Source organism: Cupressus sempervirens, chromosome 9, assembly GCF_028749045.1.
Source record: "Cupressus sempervirens isolate cs-2001-9-10 chromosome 9, ASM2874904v1, whole genome shotgun sequence".
Classification (NCBI taxonomy): Eukaryota; Viridiplantae; Streptophyta; class Pinopsida; order Cupressales; family Cupressaceae; genus Cupressus; species Cupressus sempervirens.
The window spans coordinates 677,296,741-677,321,164 of record NC_143126.1 but is presented as its reverse complement, the minus strand read 5'-3'; the positions used below and the strand labels follow the sequence as shown (position 1 = coordinate 677,321,164).

The 24,424-nt window shown below is 37.7% G+C and overlaps 2 protein-coding genes across 3 annotated transcripts in view; both read left to right on the top strand.

The window, feature by feature from the left end:
* Positions 1–24,424, top strand: part of REV3 (recovery protein 3) — a 182,596-nt gene that overhangs the window by 108,180 nt on the left and 49,992 nt on the right. The window lies entirely within an intron of this gene.
* On the top strand, positions 13,044–17,817 carry LOC149540543 (uncharacterized). The gene is made up of 2 exons (XM_089801636.1): positions 13,044–16,840; positions 17,026–17,817. Exon 2 carries the CDS (start codon positions 17,058–17,060, stop codon positions 17,688–17,690), a length of 633 nt encoding a protein of 210 aa, XP_089657762.1. The 5' UTR covers positions 13,044–16,840; positions 17,026–17,057; the 3' UTR covers positions 17,691–17,817.

Sequence of the window (24,424 nt, the reverse complement as noted above, 5' to 3'; positions counted from 1 at the left end):
TATGACTGAGCTCCTTTACCTTGGGCATATCATTAGTGCAGATGGCGTTCGGGTTGATCCCGAAAAGATTAGAGCTATTGTAGAGTGGCCTACTCCCACAAACCTTACACAGCTTAAGGGATTCTTTGGTTTATGTGGTTTTTATAGGAGGTTTGTTAAGGGATTTTCACAGATTGCTACACCCTTGACAAATCTTACCAGGAAAGGAGCCTTCGTGTGGACAGGGGCAGCACAGAGGTGTTTTGAGCATTTCAAGCAGGTAATGTCTTCATGTCCAGTTCTAGCTCTACCGGATTTCACGAAGCCTTTTGAGCTTCATTGTGATGCATCAAGTGATGGGATTGGAGCAGTATTGATGCAGGAGAAGCATCCCATTGCATTCGAGAGTAGGAAGCTCCGGGGAGTTGAGAAGAGTTATTCTGTCTATGACTGGGAGATGTTGGCCATAATGCATGCATTGGCCAAATTTCGATCATATTTGGTAGGTGGACATTTTGTGATCAAGATTGATCACAACAGTATTAAATACTTCATGAGCCAGCATGATCTTAATGATCGGCAACAAAAATGGGTGACTAAATTGCAGGCTTATGACTTTGACATAGAGTTTGTCAAAGGTAAGAAAAATGTGGTGGCTGATGCCTTATCTCGGAGACCTCACTTATGTGCTCTGGCAGAGATTTCAGGAGATTGGAGAGATCGGATTATAGCAGAGTATGTCGGAGATGCTTGGGCTTCTGGATTGATTTCAGGTACCATACAGGATGATCATTATGAGGTGATAGATGGATTGATCAGAGTTCAGGATAGGGTTTATTTGATTCTGTCATCACATTTGAGAGAGGCGATACTGAAGGCATTTCATGATGCACCCACAGTTGGACATCCGGGGGTCTTCAAGACCTATAGGCAGATCCGAGAGCGGTTTTCATGGAAAGGGCTCAAGGATGATGTTCAAAGGTATGTCAGGGAGTGTGTGGTTTGTCAACAGAATAAGGGAGAGCACACATTTCCTGCAGGTTTATTATAGCCCTTGCCCATTCCTGATAGGAAATGGGAAAGTATTTCGATGGACTTCATCACTGGTTTACCACGAGTGCAGGGAAGAGATTGCATCTATGTGGTGGTGGACCGCTTGACGAAGTTTGCTCACTTCTTTGCTATTTCGTCCATTTACACAGCAACACAGGTGGCAGATCTTTTCTTTAGAGAGATATTCAAGTTACATGGGCTGCCCAGATTCATTGTCAGCGACCCGGATAGTAAATTTATGAGTGTTTTTTGGCAAGAGTTGTTTAGGTTGTGTGGTACAGATCTTACACCTAGCACTAGTTATCATCCACAAACAGATGGGCAAACAGAGATTGTGAATAAATGGGTGGAAGGATATTCGAGGAACTATGTAATTGCACAATAAAAGGCTTAGATCAGATGGTTGCATATGGGAGAGTATTGTTATAACACCACTTATCATATGTCCATCAAGATGACTCCTTTCATGGCACTCTATGGCTATGAAGCACCTAGCTTCATGGATTTAGTTTAGGGGGACAATAGAGTGCCCAAAGCCAAAAACTTATTGCAGGATAGTCAGGACATCCTGAAAGTGCTCAAAGAGAATATACAACAGGCCCAGAATCAACAGAAATTGTATGCTGATCAGCACCGAATAGAGCGTAGCTTCGAGGTAGGGGATATGGTTTACTTGAGGCTACAACCATATAGACAATCATCGCTCAAGAAGCGGGGAGCTAAAAAGTTGAAACCTAGATTTTATGGTCCCTACAGGGTGATTCGCAAAGTGGGCAAAGTCGCCTATGAGCTTGAGCTTCCAGAGGGCAATCGAGTGCACAATGTGTTTCATGTGTCTAGGCTTAAGAAAGCCATTGGTCAGAGTGTAGTGCCTTCTGCAGATTTACCCCCTTTTGATGAGGAGGGGAAGCTTGTGTTAGTACTCGAGGCTATTTTGGAAACCAGAGAGAGGAAGCTTAGAAACAGGATAGTGAAGGAGTATTTGGTCAGATGGAAAGACCTGCCGAAGGAAGATTCTACATGGGAGAGTGAGCAGGTTATTCAGCAGGCTGGATTGAGATTGCTTGAGGACAAGCAATTTCAAGGGGGGCGGACTGTAATGTCCCCATTTTAGCAGTTGACCAAGTGTGTGTTCGTTAGCCTTGTTCTACATGGTTCCGAGGGCTAATGAAGGGTTTAATGGGACCCTGGAGTGTTTTGGCCTAGTCATTTCCAGTTTGGGCCAAAACGAAGTTGATTTACTCAGTTTCAGGCATACTTACTATTTTTAGTAAGTCGGCAGGACACAGTGCAGGTCAATTTTGGTGATTGGATTCGATACTCCTCGGTGAGAGCTTTCCGATGAGCTATCACTCGCATTATTCGGAGTCCGATTGCTAATACATTTTAATGCCTGAAGTTTTATTAAAGTAACGTCTAATTTAATTGTAAAATATTAAAGTGTTACTTTAATATTTATTTTTTTGTGATGTGTACCCAAGGGAGACATCAGGGGTATTTTAATATATGTTTTATATATTACACATCTTTTATCCCACATTACCCATATGAGTTGAGCGGACCCTTGGAAATAGAATAAAAGGAAGCATTTGTGGCTTCATTAGACAGGTTGAATATGAGAAGAAATTGGTGTGTGAGTTGCAGCTCCGTTCTTGGCATTCGAGGACATTTATGCTCTTTTGTAACATTCTAGACGTCATTCCCTTGGGGTTTGGCCTTTGGAATTCTTTGTTATCGGCTTCATTATCAGGTAGTTTAGTTGCATTTCCGACTACAGGCAGATTTGGTATTTTGCTCATATCTTCTTCACTACTTGTCCGACACTTGTGCCGCTTTGAGGGAACGATATTACGAAGGTAGTGGACTGATTGAAGGACAAAGTACTGTAGCAGAAAGTTCGAAAGCATGGGCTGGAGTATTATGTCAATAATGCTGAAGTAATTAGTGAATTGGTAAATCTGCCATGTATTTGGTTTTATGAATTCTGAAAATAACATTTTATTGGCTGTAGTTCATTTCCACTTTGCATATTATTGTAGTTTCTTTCTTGTTTATGTTGTATGATACCAATTCCATGCACAAAACACAACAAACAAATAAACATTTGATTTCTGGAGTTATAAGGGGTTTAAAACATTAAACGGAGAAATAAGAGGTTGAATGCAAACTGTTTGACATAATTCCTTTCAGCAATTTGGTTTAGTTTTTGGGACATCCAGGGGTGCCCATTACAGATGAGCTTCCTTCAGTCTTAGGCAGAGTTTAGATAGCTAAGAAATTGTTGAGTCTAGGTCAAGTCTTAGAATATTGTCTTGTTTAGTTTGAAGAAATCATTCTGGCATAGAGAGTATGCTCTCTTTCCTTTGAGAAGATCAGAAATCAGACTGTCAAGAACTGATTTAGTCCTACTGCGCATATGAGCGCATGATGTATCTTGTGAATATTTCATAAGCTTCCGAATATCAATATCAATATACTGCATCTTGTTCACAATTCACAGCTCCGTGTAAAAGTTGTTATCAGAGCCATGTTCTTTCTTGTTATGCCCTTTGTTTGATCTTTGCAATTGTTTAGTGTCTCTCGTGATTTTGTCTGGTCTTCAGCATGAAGTAAGTCCTCGTGTTATAGCCCTGTGAAGGCATTAAGAGGCAGGGAAGGTAGCGCACTTTCAACCAACATACAGAATAGAGATCGAGATGGCCGATCCAGCTGATCGACAGTCTGCAGATCAAACATCGGAATTAGTAAGTTTGAGCTCCGTCTTTGACTCTATTCAGGATATAAATGTTGAAGAAGATGTTGCACAGTCTGAAGCTTATTCTATGCCTAATGAACGTTTTAAATTGCCTGTAAAGAAGTAGAATGAGATTTATAGTGATTTAGGTTTGTTAGCCTACAAGTCACTGTTAATTTCTTTGATGAACTGATAGAGTTGTGAAAATGTTACATCATTTATAGACATCTCTGGAGTGTTCATTATACTAAAGAGAATCTTCTCTCTATAGTAGGATTGTAATTGCAAAGGGAAGCCATCAAGAAAAGTGTTATACATCCAAACATTGTTATTAGTCTGGCCCGATCTGTAGAAATTTGTGTATTGATCACTACAGTACTCATCTAGCTTGCTCATGTCACAGATTCTATTTTCCTTGAACTTTTTGAGGGCTGCACGCTGTTCATTGTCATGCTGACCAACAAACATGCGGTAGAGTGCACTACTGACTGTAGTAACACCAGCATTGATCAAATCATCTTTATAGTCTATAGGCAGACTTTCCGAGGCACTTCTTGCAATGTCGGTTAAGGCATTCAAACCTTTTCTTATTGCCTGATCTGGTGTCATGTTTGCAGCATAGATGGCGTTGTCCATCCATGTTCTGAGTGCATCTAATGTGGCTTTATTTTTGACTGGATCATAAGTATCCAAGTTAATGTATGGGGGTACATTTTCATTGAAAGCATATAACTGATCATATGGATCTTGCGATACCATATTGACATGTTTCCGTGTACCAGTTGTAGGATCAAACTCTTGTGGCTTTGGAGGAGGTACATGCAAAACTAAAGCTTTACCAGTATGAAGAGAGCGTAAACGCTGATGGTCAGCCTATGAGCTAAGGAAATTGCTAGGTGATCAAGCAGGGGCTGAACTACTTGGTGGTAAAGAGCTTAGTATATCTGTTATCACATTCTCAACTTGATCCTTTACAGACGTCAGGGTTTGATGGATATTTTGTGTAGCTGCTAGTTGCTGAGAGCGGACCTGAGTAGTAGTCTGTTCTATGGTTGAGATTTTCTTTGCAATAGTTTGCGTTGTGGTTGTAAGCGTTTGGGCTGTACCAAAGATCTGGTGAGTGGTTGCAGACAAAGAGGACAAACGATTGACACTATCCGTCCACCACGCTTCGCTATTTTGACGGAAACTTTGATAATTTTGACGCAAACTGGAGCTTTACCAGTATGAAGAGAGCGTAAACGGTGATGGTCAGCCTGTGAGCTAGGAAAATTGCTAGGTGATCGAGCAGGGGCTGAACTACTTGGTGGATGGTATAGGGAGACCATTGTTGGAGGGTTTGGCTGCCTATGATGCAGTCATACTGTTCTACATGAAATTGTAGAAAGGTAACCATACAACTTTGAGTATCAAATTGCAAGGGGATGTGTGCTTGAAATCGAATGGGATTATTGGAATGAGTCACAGAGTGAATACTGGTCTGTGTTGGAATCCAACAATCAGTAGGAAAAGCTTCTTTCCTGGTCAGATTACAATCGGCACCAGAATCTAATAGAGCACACAACTAATATGCTTTTAATCCTGAAAGCTTGACAGAGAGCAGAAATGCTGTACAAGGATTATGCATACCCTTTTGATAACCGAAGGCTTGCTTGGATGCATTATCTTCTGGTTGTGTCTGTAAATAAGACACATCTGCTTCTTCATAATGTTTTGCAGGAGGTTCTTCTGTTGTTTGTTCAGCTTCAAGAAGAAGTTTGTCAAAAGCACTGAGAGAACTCGAACTGCTTTCATACTCCTTTAGTTCACGCTGAACTTGACTGATTTCTTTCAGAACATCAGCTTTAGCCTGATAGAGAAAGGTGAGGCGCTGAGAGAACCATTCTTTTCTGGACGCTTTAGCAAAGGCTTGTTGTCCTTGTGGGTTATGGGCGTACCCATGAGGAGCTGATACATTTCCAGGAGCATCTTCATCATAAAGTGGCAAGATTTCTTCTTGCTGTTGTAATAAGATTCTGTTACGCTGATCTTCAAGAGCAGCTAACTCCTTTTTGACTTTTTCAAATTGATGAGGAGTGAGGAAATCTTCTTTCCTTTTGAGCAACTGATTACTTCTGACTTGAATTCTTTCAAGTTCTTGCTTTGGAGTTAACTTTAACCAATTGGGGTTGATTTGAGTAAGAGACTGATGGTGGTCTGTGAATCGGTCAGAACGATTATACATAGTACAATAAAATGATACTTCTGACATATCACTTTCACTTGGAGAGAAGTATTGTTCAGGTTCTTCTTCAGAGGCATGTTCCTTGTCAGATATTCTTAAATGCATTACTTGCATTATTTCTTCTTCACTGTCTGAGGAACAATCTTCAATACAAAGGTCACCTGAATCTGACCCTTCTGAAACTATTGTAACAGGTTCATTGAGTATATTGACTGATTGCAGGGCGCGGACGCACTTTCCTTTCTTTTGACAATCAGGACATTTGTTGGCGTAGTGATCTCCTTTGCAGATATAACAGACTGGCTTTAAATCCTTTTTTCTAACCTTTTCCTTCTTTCTTAGAAATACGTTTTTTCTTTTAAACTTCTTATTTCTAGGAAAAGATCTACTATAGTCCTTATTTGATTTGTAGGACTTGTATGACTTATGCTTTTTCTTATGCTTGTCACAGCCATATGAAGTAGATTGGCAATGACAGAGACCAGCTTTGAGGTATGACAAAACTTCCTTTTTCTTTTTCCGGTTTTGCTTCTCTGTACATAAGTCACTGTTAATTTCTTCGATGAACTGACAGAGTTGTGGAAATGTTACATCATTTATAGACATCTCTGGAGTGTTCATTATACTAAAGAGAATCTTCTCTCTATAGTAGGATTGTAACTGCAAAGGGAACCCATCAAGAAAAGTGTTATACATCCAAACATTGTTATTAGTCTGGCCTGATCTGTAGAAATTTGTGTACTGATCACTACAGTACTCATCTAGCTTGCTCATGTCACAGATTCTATTTTCCTTGAACTTTTTGAGGGCTGCACGTTGTTCATTGTCATGCTGACCAACAAACATGCGGTAGAGTGCACTACTGACTGTAGTAACACCAACATTGATCAAATCATCTTTATAGTCTGTAGGTAGACTATCCCAAGCACTTCTTGCAATGCCGGTTAAGGCATTCAAACCTTTTCTTATTGCCTGATCTGGTGCCATGTTTGCAGCATAGATGGCGTTGTCCATCCATGTTCTGAGTGCATCTAATGTGGCTTTATTTTTTACTGGATCATAAGTATCCAAGTTAATGTATGGGGGTACATTTTCATTGAAAGCATATAACTGATCATATGGATCTTGCAATACCATATTGACATGTTTCCATGTACCAGTTGCAGGATCAAATTCTTGTGGCTTTGGAGGAGGTACATGCAAAACTAAAGCTTTACCAGTATGAAGAGAGCGTAAACGCTGATGGTCAGCTTGTGAGCTAGGGAAATTGCTAGGTGATAACCAGCTATAAGCCTAGGTTGGGCTACCGATGGTTGGTTCCTCACCTGCCCATGGTTGAAGTTCTTAGCCAACAATGGCATTTGCAATCTTCTCACCATACTTGGAGTCATAGGTTCTCCACTGTGTGGAAAACCATTACTGAACCTAAAATTATGCATTTTGCCTGGTGTATTTTTTTCTAGGGCTTGCCTTTGTGCCCTTGGCTGCAACACCTGGGTGTTCTTGACCCCCGTTGCCCTTTCTGTGGTCAACTAGAGACCTTTTTGCACATTTTTTGGTTCTGTGGACGGGCTTAGTGTTATTGGCGATGGATCCATGATCTCTTTTGCCCCTTCCATCCAAAACCTTTCTCTTGGCATATGGTTGTTTTGGGTGATAACACTTAGATTCCCTTCAAGTACTTCCAGATATTGCATGCTTTCAGATTGGAGATCTTATTTACCATTTGGAAAGATCGCAATGCAATTATTTATTCTAACAACACAGTTGACATTAATGTTGCTGTGTACAGCATGTATTTATAACAATGTCATGTTGCAGATTCAAGTACAAATAGATAAAGTGGCTTTGGAGGTGGCTCACCTAAAGGAGCTTTTGGAACATTGGGGAAATGCCCCCTGTACGGTAGCTCGTGTCTCGCCGGATTTGGCCTCCAGTGATCGTACCCCTCCTTGCAGTTGCTATCCAGGACGTAGCACTTCTGCTCGTTCTCAGCCTCATTGCTCTCCTAGCGGTGGTGCTTTTGGTCGGTGCCGCTCTTCTGGAGGCTCTGGTGGTAGGCATCGCTCTACCTCGCCTCCTCGGAGGTCTGGTTTGGGGTGGTCCCCAATGGCTCCTCCTGTTGCTGCTGCTACCGATTGGCCCTGTATGCACTTAGACCCCAAGTGGGTGTTTCCTTGGATGGACTTAGCCATTTCTCCTCCCAGGCCTAAGGGAGAAAAAGATGAAGATAATGCTGCTGCTGCTGATGACGGATGGGCTCCCCCTAAGCCGTCTACTCACCCCACCCTCTGGTGGGGATCTGATGATAAGGATCCTCCTCCCTCGGTTGGTAGCTTGAGGCTTTTTATGTTTTCTGAAGTTTTTTTTTGACGAATAGTTGATATCCGGCCTTAGGCCGTTTGAACTTGCGGGGCGATCCTGCTTACCTCGGCCCCTTTTTTTGTGAATATATAACTTTATTGTATTTTTTTTAATATAAAGAAGGGACTATTCATCAAAAAATATAGGAACAAGGAGTTGGTATGGCTTATCATATATATTGAATAAAGATAAAATTACAACTATATGCAAATTGATTAAATTACAACTATATACATTACATTCTTATCTTAATCGAGGTTCATTACAAATGGGATAGCATGGGCATAAACAAAATTGGCTACTAAATCAATGATATCTTTGCATTGTTGGAAAATTCCACAATCTTGCTATTGTTTTTATCCATTTGTAATAGAGAAATGGTTTTCCTCTTTACTTCATCATAATCATTTTCCCGGCTAGCAATTTTTGATACATTGGAGTACTCTCTGAATTGATGGCATTTGGATGCACATTTAGTTTCTTTCCTTATTTCCCCCAATCAACTTTACCATTTGAATCCTATGTTGCAACTCTGGGTCTGCACAAACATTAAGCCTATGCCCATTTTCACCTAAAAATGGTGCCCAATCCTGCTATAGCCTCCACAGAAATTAGTTTTGCAAACATGACACATGCATTTCTTGCTGCGGTCTGTTATTCTAGGTTGATAATTCCTCAAAATGGCGACAAATTGTAACAAGGTTTTTTTGGGGCTTAAATTTTCTTTTCAAGATCATTGAGAGTAGTGAAGGGCACGCAAAATGGTCTGTTGCAAGGAAATTTATGTTTTGAAAGAACAAGAATCTTATACAGCTTCATTCAACTTCATTTTGCTTTCATTCACTTATTCATTTGTCATCTCACACTCATCACTGCTGCTTGTTTGTCTTGCAAATAAATGTGATAGTCTGCTGTAGAACATTGGTGTTGTGTGATTTGACAGCAAAGAGCAAACTGAATTGAAAGAAAAAGAGTAAAAACTATCAAATGCTCGAAGTTTTTTAACGCAAAAAAGAAAAACAAATGAAGATAAATCATAAAAGCCATGATGACTCTGGCATACCTTATATTGCAATTAGTGAAAATGATCTTTGATGTGGAGTGTTTGCAAAGCTTTATCCTCTTTCCTTTGACTGGCAGAAAACAATATTTGAGATGTGGTTAATACAAAAACTAATTTAGGATTGCACAAGGAGTATGGGAGGGATTGTGGCCCTCATGCCCCTTATAACTTTGGAAAAGAACATCCAAGTGTTTTTGAAATAAACTGCAGTAGTTTTTTTTGGCCATAAATAATTCCTTAAAGTTAACATCCTTTAGATGGTTTAGATATGTCATAGATGTCTTTGTGTTAAATTTAGAATCAGAATAGCATAAACAGAGAAAAATATCTATATAGTAACACAAAAACAGATAAACACATCCAAGGAAAACCCTCACTCAAGGGTGAAAAACCCAACCACACAAAATTGATTCTTTATTGAATAATCAATAAGTCTGAATAGAAAGCTCACAAGCTTAACCAAAAGCAACTCCTTTACTGAGATTGTTAACAATTGATCTATATAAGGCCTTCTTACCAACATATGTAAGGTGCAAGACTTCTACTATATACAAAGAAACCTTTTTGTATCACTCACTGATATTGCATAGATCAATATTAAGCATGAGAAAATACTAAAGTCTACAGAAATCTCACACAATATCATCCGAACTTTGAACAGGGAAAACATATAAATGCTCTCACGCCCACAATTTTGAATTACTCCCATACTTGTATCTCTGTAATGTCACCTTTTTCATAAGTGCCATCTATTAGAGAGTTAGCCTATTTCTTAACCCTCATAGGCTAATGGAGTTGTTCAGAGGGTCTAATTGGCAGAGTTGGAGGTGAATTTCCCCTCCAAAGGTTAGGGATGTTTAGGATTTCTTTTTGTTTGAGTTAGATCGACACACTAATTATTTGTAGTAAGTACATATTTTGGATAAATCAAAGTTTCTATCTTTATTAGGACACTTGGACAGTTTGCTTGTAGCATAGAATGCTGGGGACATCAACAGAGCTTCTAGTTTGGGACTCACTCTTTATAGTAAGTTAAGTTTGTTAGATGTCATTGATGTTAAAATGTAGTCAAGAAATGTAAGAGTATTCATACCTGGTACCCGTGATTGTTGATTGAGAAGTTTAATAATTCTGGTATTGTTCTGAACACTATATCTCCATCAAAGCATTCATAAGGTATCGTCCAATGGTAGGGCAATATATTTTACACAGGCGTTGTGGCCAGCATCTTCAACATATTTTATATATATTGAAGATCTCAGCGATAGTTGGCTGACAGGTTTGATATTAAGAAGTCTGGAATAAATATAAAAACATGGACTTGATATAGACAAAACAGAAGAAGGCATGACAGCATAAAGTTAATGTTCATTTTGTCTTTCAAACACACAGTCAGTCAGGTCATTCTATCGGGTACACACCCTAGCAGGTTAATGTCTCACTTTATTTTCTGTTGCCCTATCTATTATGAGATTAGAGGGAGATTTTTCTGTCTGTTCCGGGATTGTTTTTTTCTTTCAGATTTTTTCATTTACTGTAACCAGCAGTGTCTTGCACTCTATCTTCAGGAGGCCACCCTGCTCCATGATAGTACTTTACTGTCACTACTTCCTCACCGGCATACATCTACTCAGCTCATTACTGCATTTTTCACACCCGTATCTCCTTTACGTGGTGTGCAAAGGTTGTCTAGTTCTACCAGTTCTTTTGGTCATTCTAGGTTTGTCGAGCCTTGTATCGGCTTCTTGCACCAATGACACTCCTCTACAAGCTAACAGAGATAGATCAGAGCTTCTATCCATTCGTAGTCATATCCTTTTGTGACTGATTTCTTTTAACCAAGAAATGACTCCTAGTCCTTGTCTTGGCCTCTCTCTGTTTCTTTTCTTCTTCTTTATTTTGTTGTACGCTTTTCTCGGACACTGTTTGGTGCTCCTGCTGTTGTCAGCTTTCTTATTGTAATCCTCCAGTCCCATAGACCTTTTGATGGTCTTTTGTTGAACATTATTATCATTATCTTATCTTATCTGGCACGTGGATGATTTGGAATATGTTGAGTATGCAGAGACCTTCTGAACATGTTTGCAGATTATGCAATATATTTAATAGTGACACAAATCATGATGGAATAAGAAGAAGAGAAAATTGTTTTGCTGGGTCTGTATGTTGTAATCACTCTGACCGACTAAGACAATAATATTTTTTTCACTATACCTGTACAACGATTGGACAGATGTTAATATTGATGGGAGATTAAATTAAAGTGCATATTCCTGATAACATATTCTCAACGAAAACTTTATTAGAATTCATTGTTAATAAAACAATAGTGGTTAATTCAAACAAGCTATTTGTCTTGAAAAGTTGCGACATTAAAAACACAACTCTTTGCTTAAGTGGCCATTGTCAGCTGAAATCTATTGATGGAGTTACATGGGAAATAGTTGGAATTAAGTTTTGTCTACAAAGTCTATATATTACCTTACTTGGAGCAAAAAGGAGTGTAAATGAAATGTGTTAAACAATTAGAAGAAAGTATCGTACACAACACATTGAAATACAAATGAAAAGTAAAACAGAAAGACGTTAACATGAGCATATAGGAAATTGTGAAGAATTGTAGAACTATGCTGGAGATGGTGTTTGGTGTGGAGCCTGATCAGTCTCCAAGTGGGAGATTGTTGATATTGTGGCGACTGATCTTGTAGTGGGTGTTGATGTTGTGGCGACTACTCATGACATTGTAAAACCCTAAAATGGTCGATTTTAGAGGTTAATCTAAAACACTGTTATAAGCGGCTGAGATGCATAATGCATTGGAATGTTGGTGTATGTTTTTGCTGGATAATAGAAAGGTTGAAGGCTGTGTAGGTGGATGTAGCCGAGGTTTTGGGGTGAACCACATTAAATCTGTGTGTTATCTATGTTCATTCTGTATTCTTCTTTTATTTCTGCATATAACTGTTTATTCTTATATTGTTCCGGATTTGTCAAACCCTAACAATTGGTATCAGAGCAAGGTTTGTTGTTGTAGATTGACACGACTTTCAGATTTGAGTGGGAGCAATCGAGGATTCTAGATTCAAGATTGAAAAATTCAATGGCCAGAATTTCCAGTTATGGAAAATGCAGATGGAAGATTATCTGTATCAAAAGGATCTATGGAAGCCATTAGAAGGAAAAGCTAAGAAATAGGGAACTATCACAGATGAAGATAGGGAGATCTTGGATAGGAAGGCACTGAGATCTATTCGAGTGCACCTTGCACTGTCTGTAACTTTCAATATATCAAAGGCAAAAATGACAGTAGAGCTGATGGAGACATTGGCTACGTTATACGTGAAACCCTCAGCTTCGAATAAGGGATTTCTTATGAAGCATTTGTTTAATACAAAAATGGGTTAGGGAGGATCTATAGCAAATCATTTAAATGAATTTAACACAATCACCAATTAGTTGTCATCTGTACAAATTTCATTCGATGAAGAGGTTAGGGTTCTCTTAATCTTATGTTCTTTACCAAAAAGTTGGAATAGCTTGGTTATGGATGTAAGTAACTATGTCTCTGGTTCAAATATTTTGAAAGTTGATGAAGTTGTTGGTGTTATCCTAAGTGAGGAAATGCGATGGAAAAGCACAGGTGAAACTTCAACCTCATCAAGTTCTGCTTTAAACGTGGAAAATAGAGTAAGAACAAGGGAAAAAGGAAAAGTGCCTTCGCATGAAAAGTCACAAGGGAAGTCAAAGAAAGGACGTTCTCAATCTAAAGGAGAGAAAGATTGCTGGTACTGTGGAAAGCTTGGTCACCTGAAGAAAGACTATTGGTCTAGAAAAACAAACAAGGAGACGAAAATGAAGATGATAGTAAGGAAGCTAATGTTGCAAGTAATACTTTACATTGTTTGCAAGATGCTTTAATCTTATGTTTGGATAACATTAATGATTCCTGGGTAATAGATTCTGGGGCTTCAGTCCATGCTACACCCCATAGAAAATATTTTCAAGATTATGTTCAAGGTGATTTTGGGCAGGTATATTTGGGTAATGATGAGCCCTGTACTATTGTTGGGAAAGGAAAAGTAAAGATCAAGTTGCCAAACGGAAATGACTGGATACTGTAGGAGGTAAGGCATTTCCCTAATTTAAGAAGAGATTTAATTTTTGTAGGACAATTGGGTAGTGAAGGCTGCATAGTCATGTTTTTAGACAATTTCTAGAAGGTCAGTAAAGTTTCATTAGTAGTAGCTAAAGGTGTGAAGGTAGGCACATTATATCTGTGTATTGGTAACACTTACTCTACTTTAGCTGCTACTAATAATGTTAATGCAAGGAAAGCTACTAAAAATGTTGCAAGAACAGATTCAAAAATGTGGCACCATAGACTTGAGCACATGAGTGAGAAAGGGATGAAAACCCTTGACTCTAAAAATCTATTGCCAGGACTGAAAATATCAATTTAGACTTCTGTGAAAATTGTGTTTATGACAAATAGAAAAGAGTCAGATTTTTCAGAGTTGGGAAAGAAAAGAAGAGTGGGAAGTTAGAGCTAGTGCATTCAGATGTATGGGGACTAACTTAGGTATCATTTTTTGGTGGCTCTCATTATTATGTTATTTTTATGGATGATTTAACTAGGAAAAGATGGGTATATTTCCCAAAACAAAAATCTGATGTTTTTGAAACATTTAAGAAATGGAAGCTTTGGTTGAGAATGACATAGGAAAGAAGTTGAAGTGTCCCAGATCCGATAATGGAGCTGAGTATTGCAACACAACCTTTGAAGATTATTGTTCTATTAATGGAATTTGAAGGCAGAAGACAATTCCAGGAACTCCACAAGAAAATGGGGTGTCAAAAAGAATGAATAGGGCAATCATGGAACGTACAAGGAGCATGAGATTGCATGTTGGTTTGCCCTTTCATTTCTTGGCAGATGTTGTTAACACTGTTGTTTATTTGATAATCAGAGGACCTTCAACCCCTTTGGATGGTGGTATTCCACAAGAAGCATGCACTGGAGAAAAGATAAATTATTCATCTCTGAAAACTTTTGGTTGTGAAGCTTTTGTCCATGTTGATAAGGAAAATAGAACCAAGCTTGATGCTAAATCTCTAAAATGTACCTTCATTGGATATGAAGTAGACAACTATGGTTATCGATAATGGGATTCTGAAAATCTTAAAATAATTAGAAGTAGAGACATTATGTTCAATGCGAAGGTCATGTATAAAGAACAATTGCGGGAAAAGAAGCATGGACAGGTCAAACAAGAATATGTGGTGTTGGATGAGACTCCAAAAAATTAAAGCCACTGGTACTTGATGCTCATCAAGAACAAGTTATCCCACAAACTCTTGTAAGTGTTAGATGTTCTACAAGGTCAAGTAGACCTCCTGAAAGGTTTTCTCCTTCTTTGTATTCCGTTTTATTGACCAATTTTGGTGAACTAGAAGAATATGAAGAAGCAATGCAGGTGGATGCCAAACAACAGTGGAAGCTGGGCATGAAAGATGAGATGGTCTCCTTGTTGAAAAATAAGACTTTGGACTTAGTCCCTTTACCCTAAAGGAAAAAGAGAATTGCCTAACAAATCGGTTTATAGGCTGAAGGAGGAAGATGGAGGAAAAAAAAGGTATAAGGCCAGACTTGTGTTAAAGGGTTTTGTACATAAAAAAGGTATAGATTTTGATGAAATATTCTCCCCTGTTGTAAAAATGACTTCAATTAGCACTGTACTAAGTCTTGTGGTTGCAGACGACTTGCATCTTGAACAACTAAATGTTAAGATAGCTTTTCTCCATGGAGATTTGGAGGAAGAAATTTACATGGAGCAACCAGAGGGATATGAGGACAAGGGTAAGGAAATTTGGTGTGCAGGTTAAGGAAGAGTTTGTATGGCCTAAAGTAGGCACCTCAACAATGGTATTTAAAATTTGATAGTTTCATGACTTAACAAGGTTACCATAGATGTCATTCTGATCACTATGTATATTTTGAGAGATTGGATAATGGGAGTTATATTGTCCTGTTATTGTATGTTGATGACATGCTTGTTGCTGGGTCTAATTTGCAACAAATAAATGAACTTAAACATAAATTAGCAAGGTCATTTTCTATGAAAGGTGTGGGTGCTGCTAAGAAAATCCTTGGTATGAGGATTACATGGGACAGGAAAAATAGAACCTTGAATTTGTCCCAATGTGAGTATATAAAGGTGTTGAAAAGATCTAATTTGCAGGATGCAAAAGCAATCAGTACACCTTTGGCTAGTCGTTTCAAATTGATTAAGGAAATGTGCCCAAAGGCATAGGAAGAGGTAGATAAAATGTCTAACATCCCGTATTCATCAGCTGTTGGCAGTTTGATGTATGCAATGGTATGCATATGGCCAGATATTGCTCATGCAGTGGGAGTTGTCAACAGGTATATGAGCAATCTAGGTATGGAACATTGGAATGTTGTCAAATGGATTCTTCAAAACTTCTACAAAGGCATTATGTTCCATAGGATCCAGTTTTTCTCTAAGTGGATTTCTTGACTCTGATCTGGCAGGAGATATTGATACAAGGAGTACTACAAGGTATGTTTTCACTGTAGGGGGCACTGTAGATAGTTGGATTTCTAGATTGCAGAAGGTTAATGCACTTTCAATTATTGAAGCTGAATATGTAGCTGCTACGGAAGCTAGCAAGGAGATGATTTGATTACAATGTTTTTTGGAGGAATTGGGTCAGAAGCAGGAAGATCGCCCATTGTACAGTTATAGCCAGAGTGCCATTCATCTTGCAAAGAATTCTGCTTTTCATTCCAGGATAAAGCACATACAGCTCTGTATTCTTCTTTTATTTTTGCATATAACTGTTTATTTCTTTTTGTTCCAGGTCTGTCAAACCCTAACAGATGGTTTATATTGTACAAAAGCATTGGAAATTTGCAAAGATACAAATGATGTTGAACCATAGTTCCAAAAATCGCCATGAAATCGCCGAAATCGCGATAAGATTCATGGCTCCCGATTTTTTTGGAATTGGAAATCGCTGGTGGAGATTTTTTCTTGTGAATCGCCTGAATCGCCAAAATCGGCGATTCATGGCAAAAATCGCCAAAATCGCCATGGTGAATCTCCAGAAATTGGTCGCGGCAGCAAGGATAGAAAGTTCAATTTAAAAAAAAAAACACATGTTTTATTTGCTTTCTAAGTTGACTTTCCTCTTTGTTATAACCCTAAAGAGCCTTCTATTTGCTTAGTATGAGTAGAAGAGAGGAAGAGTGAGAGAGAAGAAGAGAAAAGAGAATCCATAGGTTTCCAACCGGCAAGAAGGAAGAGCACCAAAGAGATCAGAAGTCCATTTGGGGAGGCCATAAATTGCATTGGGAGCATTAAGGAGTCAATATCAACACTCCTCAACTCATTTGCAAGAGGTAAGTGTTGGTTTTTTTTTTGCATGTTAGTGTAGTATGCATTTTTTGTTAAATTTTTTTAGTGTTCATTTGCAAATCTTGAATGTTTTTTATTTTTACTAAATTGCAAACTAGGGTTTGTTGTTTTGTAGTTTTTGTTTATTAGTTGCAAACTTTGATTTTTTACATGAATTTTTTTATTGCAGCAGCCCTTTGCTTTCATTTTCCAATTTCCACAATGGGTAAAAAAGATGAATGCTGGAAATATAATGAAGAGTTTCCTGGGAGAACCAAATATCAAACAAAATGTATATTTTGCAAAGAAAAAATAAATTCGAGAGGTATCTATAGATTGAAATACCATATTGCTGGCATACTTGGCCATGATGTCATAGTTTGCACTCAACAAACCACTGAGGCAAAACGCTCTTGTTTAGTGGCATTAGAAAAAATTGAACAAGACAAGTTGACTAAGAAAATGCAACTTGAAGGGTTAAGAGGTATTGGCTCCCGTGCTCCCACATCCGCAACCGCATCTACATCTGCAAGTGCATCTGCATCTGCATCAGCTTCCGCATCCGTAGGTTGTGTTGGAGAGGGTTCTTCTAGGCCTCCTTTTCATCCTAGTGCTAGTGCTCATGTGAGTGTTAGTGGTAGTCGGTCTCATACTGAGACAGAGTCCAACACCAACCTATTGCGGCCTAGAGTGCGGAAAAGTAGAATGGATAGTTACTTTGTGCCCCGCACTACTCCTGGCTCCCAACCCACGCTTGAGGGCATGGGTTTGAACAAGGAGATTCATGATGCTGCCAGAAAAGAGATTTGCAAATTTTGGTACTTTTGCAACATTCCATTTATTGCAGCCAGGTAATTGATTCTTTTTTCTTTGTTATCTTCAAAGTTAAAGTTAAAAGTAAACGTAAAACTTTAATTATATCTACTTGTTTTATGATTTTAGTTTTTGACATCTAAATTTCTAATCAATATCATTATCTATTTGTGACAGGACTCCTTATTGGCAGAACATGATAGATGCAGTTACCATTTGTGGTCCGAGGTTTAAAGCCCCAACTGAGGCTGAGTTGAGTGGATACCTCCTGGAGGAAATGGTTGAGGATATGAGGCATGAGCTTGAGGACAACCGCAAGGAGTGGATCGAAAAGGGTTGCACCATCATGACTGATGGTTGGACAGATAGGAGGGGAAGAACACTCCTCAATTTTCTTGTATCCTGTGGAGGTCAATGATCATTCTATTTTCCTACATACATAATTTTGAATCGTGATTGACTATTTCAAATTTTGATTTGTTGATTGCTAATAGTAATTATAATTCGTTGTTTTGTTACTTGTAGGATATACCATGTTCCTCAAATCCATTGATGCTTCTACTCATGTAAAAAATGCCACATACTTATGTGAGGTTATTGAGGAAGTTATAGAAGAGGTGGGGGAACAACATGTGGTGCAAGTGGTGACGGATAATGCAACAAGTTATGTTGCTGCAGGTAAACTTTTAACTTTTTAAGTTTTGAAAATAAATTTATTTTTGAACTTTTTCTAATTCTAACTTAGAATTTCTAAGTTTCCTAAGTTCTAACATGTTTGAAATTTGAATTTCTAATTATCTTAAAATTGTTGTAGGGAAACTTTTGATGGAGAGGCACCCCACCATATTTTGGTCCCCTTGTGCAGCACACTGCCTTGACCTCATGTTGGAGGAAATTGGCAAACTTGAGTGGGTCAAGTCATGTGTGGAAAGGGCAAAAAACATATGCAAGTTTATTTATAATCATTCATTTGTCCTTAGCACAATGAGGAAGTACACAGGAGACAAAGAGTTAGCTCGTCCAAGGATCACGAGGTTTGCCTCGAATTTCATCACCTTGCAGTCCTTGTTGACATCAAGGGATGATTTGAGGAGCATGTTTGTTGGGCGGGAGTGGATTTCATCTTCCTATGCTACGACCACTGCAGGGATAGATGTGGTGGATTGCATATTTGATGATGATGGTTTTTGGAAACCTGCTAGAGAAATCCTTAAGGTAATTTTATTGCAATTTAACATTTAATATTTTACAGTTTACTATGCTAATTGTTTAATGATTTAGTTTTACCTTAAGTTATATTATTGAATTATTCTATGTTTAAGTTTTGACTCAAATTTTTGTTTTACTTTATATGTAGGCCACTGAGCCTCTTGTATCTCTCCTACGAATTGCTGATGGGGAGAAGCCCTCTATGAGCTACATATATGAGGGCATGGATAGGGCCAAGGAGGCCATTAGAGCTCAGTATGCAGGAGTGCAGGAGAAGTATGCCCCTATTTGGGACATCATTGATAGGAGATGGCAGAATCAGCTCCACAGACCCATCCATGCAGCAGCTTACTTTTTGAATTCGGCATTTCGTTTCCGTCCTGACTTCAAGGCAGACGAGGAGGTTCTCACCGGATTATATACAGTGATCCAGAGGTTGAGTACTGATGAGGATAGCAGTGCTGCAATTATTGAGCTTGATAAGTTCAATAATAAAGAAGGGCCACTTTTCTCTAGCAGGGTAGCCATAGATGCTCGGGAAACAATACAGCCAGGTAAAAATTAAATAATATATTCAATGTTCATGAATCTAGATTCTAAACTTAAAGTTGATTATGTAATTTTAGAGTTAACTTGTGATTTGTAATTTGTAAATGAGACTAATTATTTTTATTTTCCCTTATTTCAGATAGATGGTGGCAAATGTTTGGGGCCACAACCCCAAAACTTCAAAAAATTGCCATTCGTATTCTGAGTCAGCCAAGCAGCGCTTCTGGATGTGAGCGCAGTTGGTCCATGTTCGAGCACATCCACTCGAAGAGGAGAAACAAGTTGACAGTGCAGAGGTTGAATGATCTTGTCTTCGTTCATTACAACCTCCGTCTTAGGATCAGACAGATTTTGGGCACTGACTCCTCTCCGATCATTCTGGAGGAGATTGATCCAGAATCAGAGTGGCTCACAGAGGTTGTAGATCCAGTCTTCACTGAGGAAGATCGTGCGTGGATTGACCAGGTGGATATAGAGGCTGAGGCAGCTAGAGCATGTTCTTCAGGCATTGGTAGACGCACACGTGCACGCACAGACACAGGCCCTAGCGACATTCGTGAGCCCATCTTATATGCGGGAGATATGGCTCGACAGTCCTCTAGGACCTACATTAGACGCCTTGCTACTAGGCAGACTGGATACTCAGAGGCTGAGGCTGAGGCTGTAGCCGAGCTTGAGGATGATGTTGAGGATGATGATGACTATGAGCCTGAGGCTTGAGCTGGAGCCTTGTTTTTATATTTTGTTTACAGATATTGATACTGAATCATTGATAGACATATGTTTCAAACTTTCATGGATCTTCATCTTAGATTCTTACATAAATTTATGATTTGATGTCTTATGGATCATCTTACATACATTCTATGATTTAAATCATTATGATCATTTGATTTCTATTTACTTCAGCTAGCCTACAATTTACATTTTAGATAACATAGTTACGTATGTGATGGATTTTATGTTCCATGTTTATGTATGTTAAGTTTTAACTTCTATTTGATGATGTTATAGTGTGCTTAAGTTATATTCAATAAAGGGTGCATGAAATAAGTTTTAAATTGTTAAAATCTTTAAATTTAAAGGGTTTTTTCAAATTTGCCGATTCATCGCCGATTCATTGCCGATTCACGATTCGATTCGGCCTTGCCGATTCCGATTCACGTTTCTTTGTGTTGAACTCAATGATTTGAAGACATATCAGGTATATCTAAAGTTTTTAGTGTCTTGCTGTTTATACATACAGAATTTCTTCTAGTATTGGATTTGGATATTTAGACAATCAGTTTATAGTTACAGAGAATCTTCATATTATTCTGATTGAAACAGTAAAAACTCCAGTCTTGAAAAGATATCAGTTTACAGAGTTGAGCTATTTTGGTGAATGATTATCAAAAGTAATAATTTACAGAGTTGGAACATTTTTGCTGAATATTCATCAGATGTTTTGTTTTTGAGTGATATAAGAGGATATGAACCGTAATGTACCTCAAGGCATTTGAAAACTGTAACTGGATAGATGTTCAAAACGTATTGAGTTGTTACTCAAAATTGGAAGAGTTGTAGCTCTGAAAGTAGGGGTTGTTGCTCCTTGGGTTGAAGCCCTCAAATTGTAAGTGACAGGTTGATTGAGACTTGATTAAGACAGTAGCTCCTAGCAGTCTCCGTGTGTTCCACATTACATCTTGTGCTTTTTTCTCTGGATTGTTTTTATTACTCTCGTTGCTGCATTACAGTAGAAAATCAGACTAAACATCAAAAGAACGTTTGAGTTGAAATTGGCTTATAATCTCTATACACTACTAGTTCACCCCTCCTCTCAGTAGTGTTTGTGTTCTACAAATTTATGGTTAGTGCTATTTCTGGCAGGGGCACCCAGATTCATGGTATGCATAGTGATTGACTCATTTATCAGTTGGCTTAGTTTGAGGGACTCAGTATTTAGTAATTATAGTAAGTCAATTATGGCCATGTTGCTACTCTTGGTAATGTACCTGGACTTGGTATTAGCAGGATTCAACAGGTATTAATTATAAAGAATTTGTTATTAATAATTAATTGTCAAAAGTTATAATATAAAGTATTCATTTAAATGGGGCCAATTGACTTTATAAGTGCATTATATGAACGTGATAATGTGGGTGCCTGTTTATTTATTATTTCCCTAAGTCAGTGTGGGACATTAAAAAGGCATCGGTAATAGTTATTAATGGAGTTATAACATTTAATTATTATTAAAGTGTAATTAATAATTTTAAGGGAATGCAATATTAACTCCACATGATCTATAAAATCAAATTATAAAATGAGAGCATTTAATGATTCATTTGACTTAATTATAAAAGGACATCTATTGATTATAAGTTATTAAAAGGTCCATTTAAGTTGGAAGGAGCTCCCACTTTATGAGATTTTATTAGTCTTATTAAAACCCTAAAAGTGGATTTCAAAAAGGGAATTAAATGTATTTTACAGTTGAGAGAATATAAAGGGTTTTGGAAAGCAAATCATACTCATTAGGTGAGTATTATTTGACTTTACTTGATTGTTCTTGGTGTTTGTGCAATTGAAAAAAGGTTTCAGCTGTACCAGGGCATCGAAGATTGTCTAATCTTTATTGTTTAGTAGTTTTGAAGTTGTGAGAGATCAACTGAATTATTGCTTAAGAATAGGCTTCATTCGGAGGTCTTCGTTGTGCAGATTTGGTAATGAAATATCAAGGATTTGTGCATACATGTGATGCTTATTCATTGCATACTGGCGGGTTATCATTGGCAGCTATTATTAATCAGGTTTTAAGCATTTATGAGCAGATTTGTGAAGTCCAGTCAAGGGTTTTGAGAATATTAATGGCAAATTGAAAGATACAAGGGTATTGCATATCTTTAAAGGGTATTTCCATAATTGATTGTGGCAGCCATTGCAATTATTACCAGCATTGAATATTCATTACCAGCTATTATCTGCAGGTTCATACTTTGCTGCCATACATTTCTTAGATGTTATAATTATAGATTGAGGACCTCCGGGTATGAATGGTTAATGAAAAGCATTGTAAGCTGTAATATATTATGCTCAATAAGAATCATTGCAACTCTATTTCATTTCTTGAATACTTGTTATTTGCAATGTTATTATATCTTGCTTGTCAAAAGTTCTATTTTTATTTTAAAATTGCAAGTCAAAACCAAACTTTCAGAAACACAAACATTTATAAGTTGGAGGTTGGATAACTTGTTGGGGTTATTACAGTGGTATCAAAGCGGTTTCTTGCCATCCCGTGGAGGAAGCTTCTTACATTCAGGATAAAGGGTTTGTTTGAATCATGGGTAAAACAAAATCTATGCAAGATCTCATGCTAGAGCTCATGCATGCCTTTCAGGATTATAATAAAATATTATCAGGGCTTCTACAACATTCAGAGATTTTGGATCCTTTGTTTGCAAAGAAAAAGGAGATAAATACTTATTCAAATAACAATAGAAGTTCTAATTTTTATGGAAGCACCCATAATGGTGTTGTGCATGATGTAAAAGCCCTTCCATGTGTGGAAGACAGTTACATGGTGTTTCTCAGTGTTGAAACTCATGATTCGAGTGTTAGAAATGAGTTATGTGATGAAGATGTTGGCCAAAGAAAATCTGATTTCATAAATCAGACCTAGGAAAAGGACTCATAAAATTCATTTGTTGGTAATAGGTCCCAAGGTCATGACTTGCAGGAACTTGCAGTTATATTGGAAGTGGGCATAGAGATGGTTAGATCAACAACTCTCACTTTATCAGATGAGCCATTTATTGAGGTGCTTAGCAACAATACCCTAGTTGTTGATTTCTGTTGGGATGATAACACACATGATGCTACTTGTCATAAGGTGAGTGATGTTGATACGACTTCATATTCACAGTGTAGATTGTGGGTTAGAGAGGTTGCATAGGAGTCATGAATTTTAGGGACATCATTTTGTTGGGCAATTGATAGTAAGTGATAGTCGAATTGCCACCTCCATTGAACATTTTGATGTTGCCTGTCAAATCTTAGCCATTGTTGGATGAGCACGGTGATAGTGGCCTTGGCTTGGTAGAGATTTATTCACTTCGAGAAATATTCGAGATAATGAAACATAATTACTTACATATATTAGCTGAAAAAGACAATCTTCTCGATTGGGGTGCACTTGTTACGATGCGTTGATGAGAAAGGAAGATGGTGTAGATGAGCTCACTCATGAGCTTATGGTGACTACAGAGTTGTATTAGCAGGTTTCATTAGTTGATGAAGTGGAATAAGTTAATTGACTCAAGTTTAAGGTATTAATTTTTAATAGAGAAATCTTTATTAATTAATTATTCAAAGTTATAATATAAAGTTTTTATTTAAATGGGGCCAACTGACTTTATAAGTTCATTAAATGAATGTGATAATTTGGGGGCTATTTATTTATTATCTCCCTAAGTTAATGTGGGACATTAAAAAGGCATCAGTAATGGTTACTAATGGAATTACACATTTAATTCTATTAGAATATTTCTTTAATAATAATTAATTATTGTAAGGGAATGTTATATTGACTCCATGTGACTTTATAATTAAAGGGGGTTTAATAACATAAAGTCAAATTATAAAGTGGGAGCATTTAATGACTTATTCGACTTTATTATAAAAGAACATTGTTGATTATAAGTCAAGCTATTAAACGCAATTAAGTTGGAATGAGTGCCTACTTTATGAGATTTATTAGTCTTATTAAAACCCTAAAAGTGGATTTTGAAAAAGGAATTACAGGCATTTAAGAGTTGAGAGGATACAAGGGGTTTCAAAAAGAAAATCAAAATCATTATTAGAGAATTATTCAACTTTACCTGATTGTTCTTGATGTTTGTGCAATTGAAATAAGGCTTTCAGTTGTATCAGGGCATTGAAGATAGTCCATTTTTCATTGTTTAGCAATTCTGAGGTTGTGAGAGATCAACCAAATTATTGCTTAAGGAGAGGCTTCATTCAGAGGTCTTCATCGT

What these genes read in the sequence shown, in the direction of transcription:
- LOC149540543 (XM_089801636.1), top strand. Translation starts at nt 17,058, where the DNA reads ATGGGTAAAAAAGATGAATGCTGGAAATATAATGAAGAGTTTCCTGGG.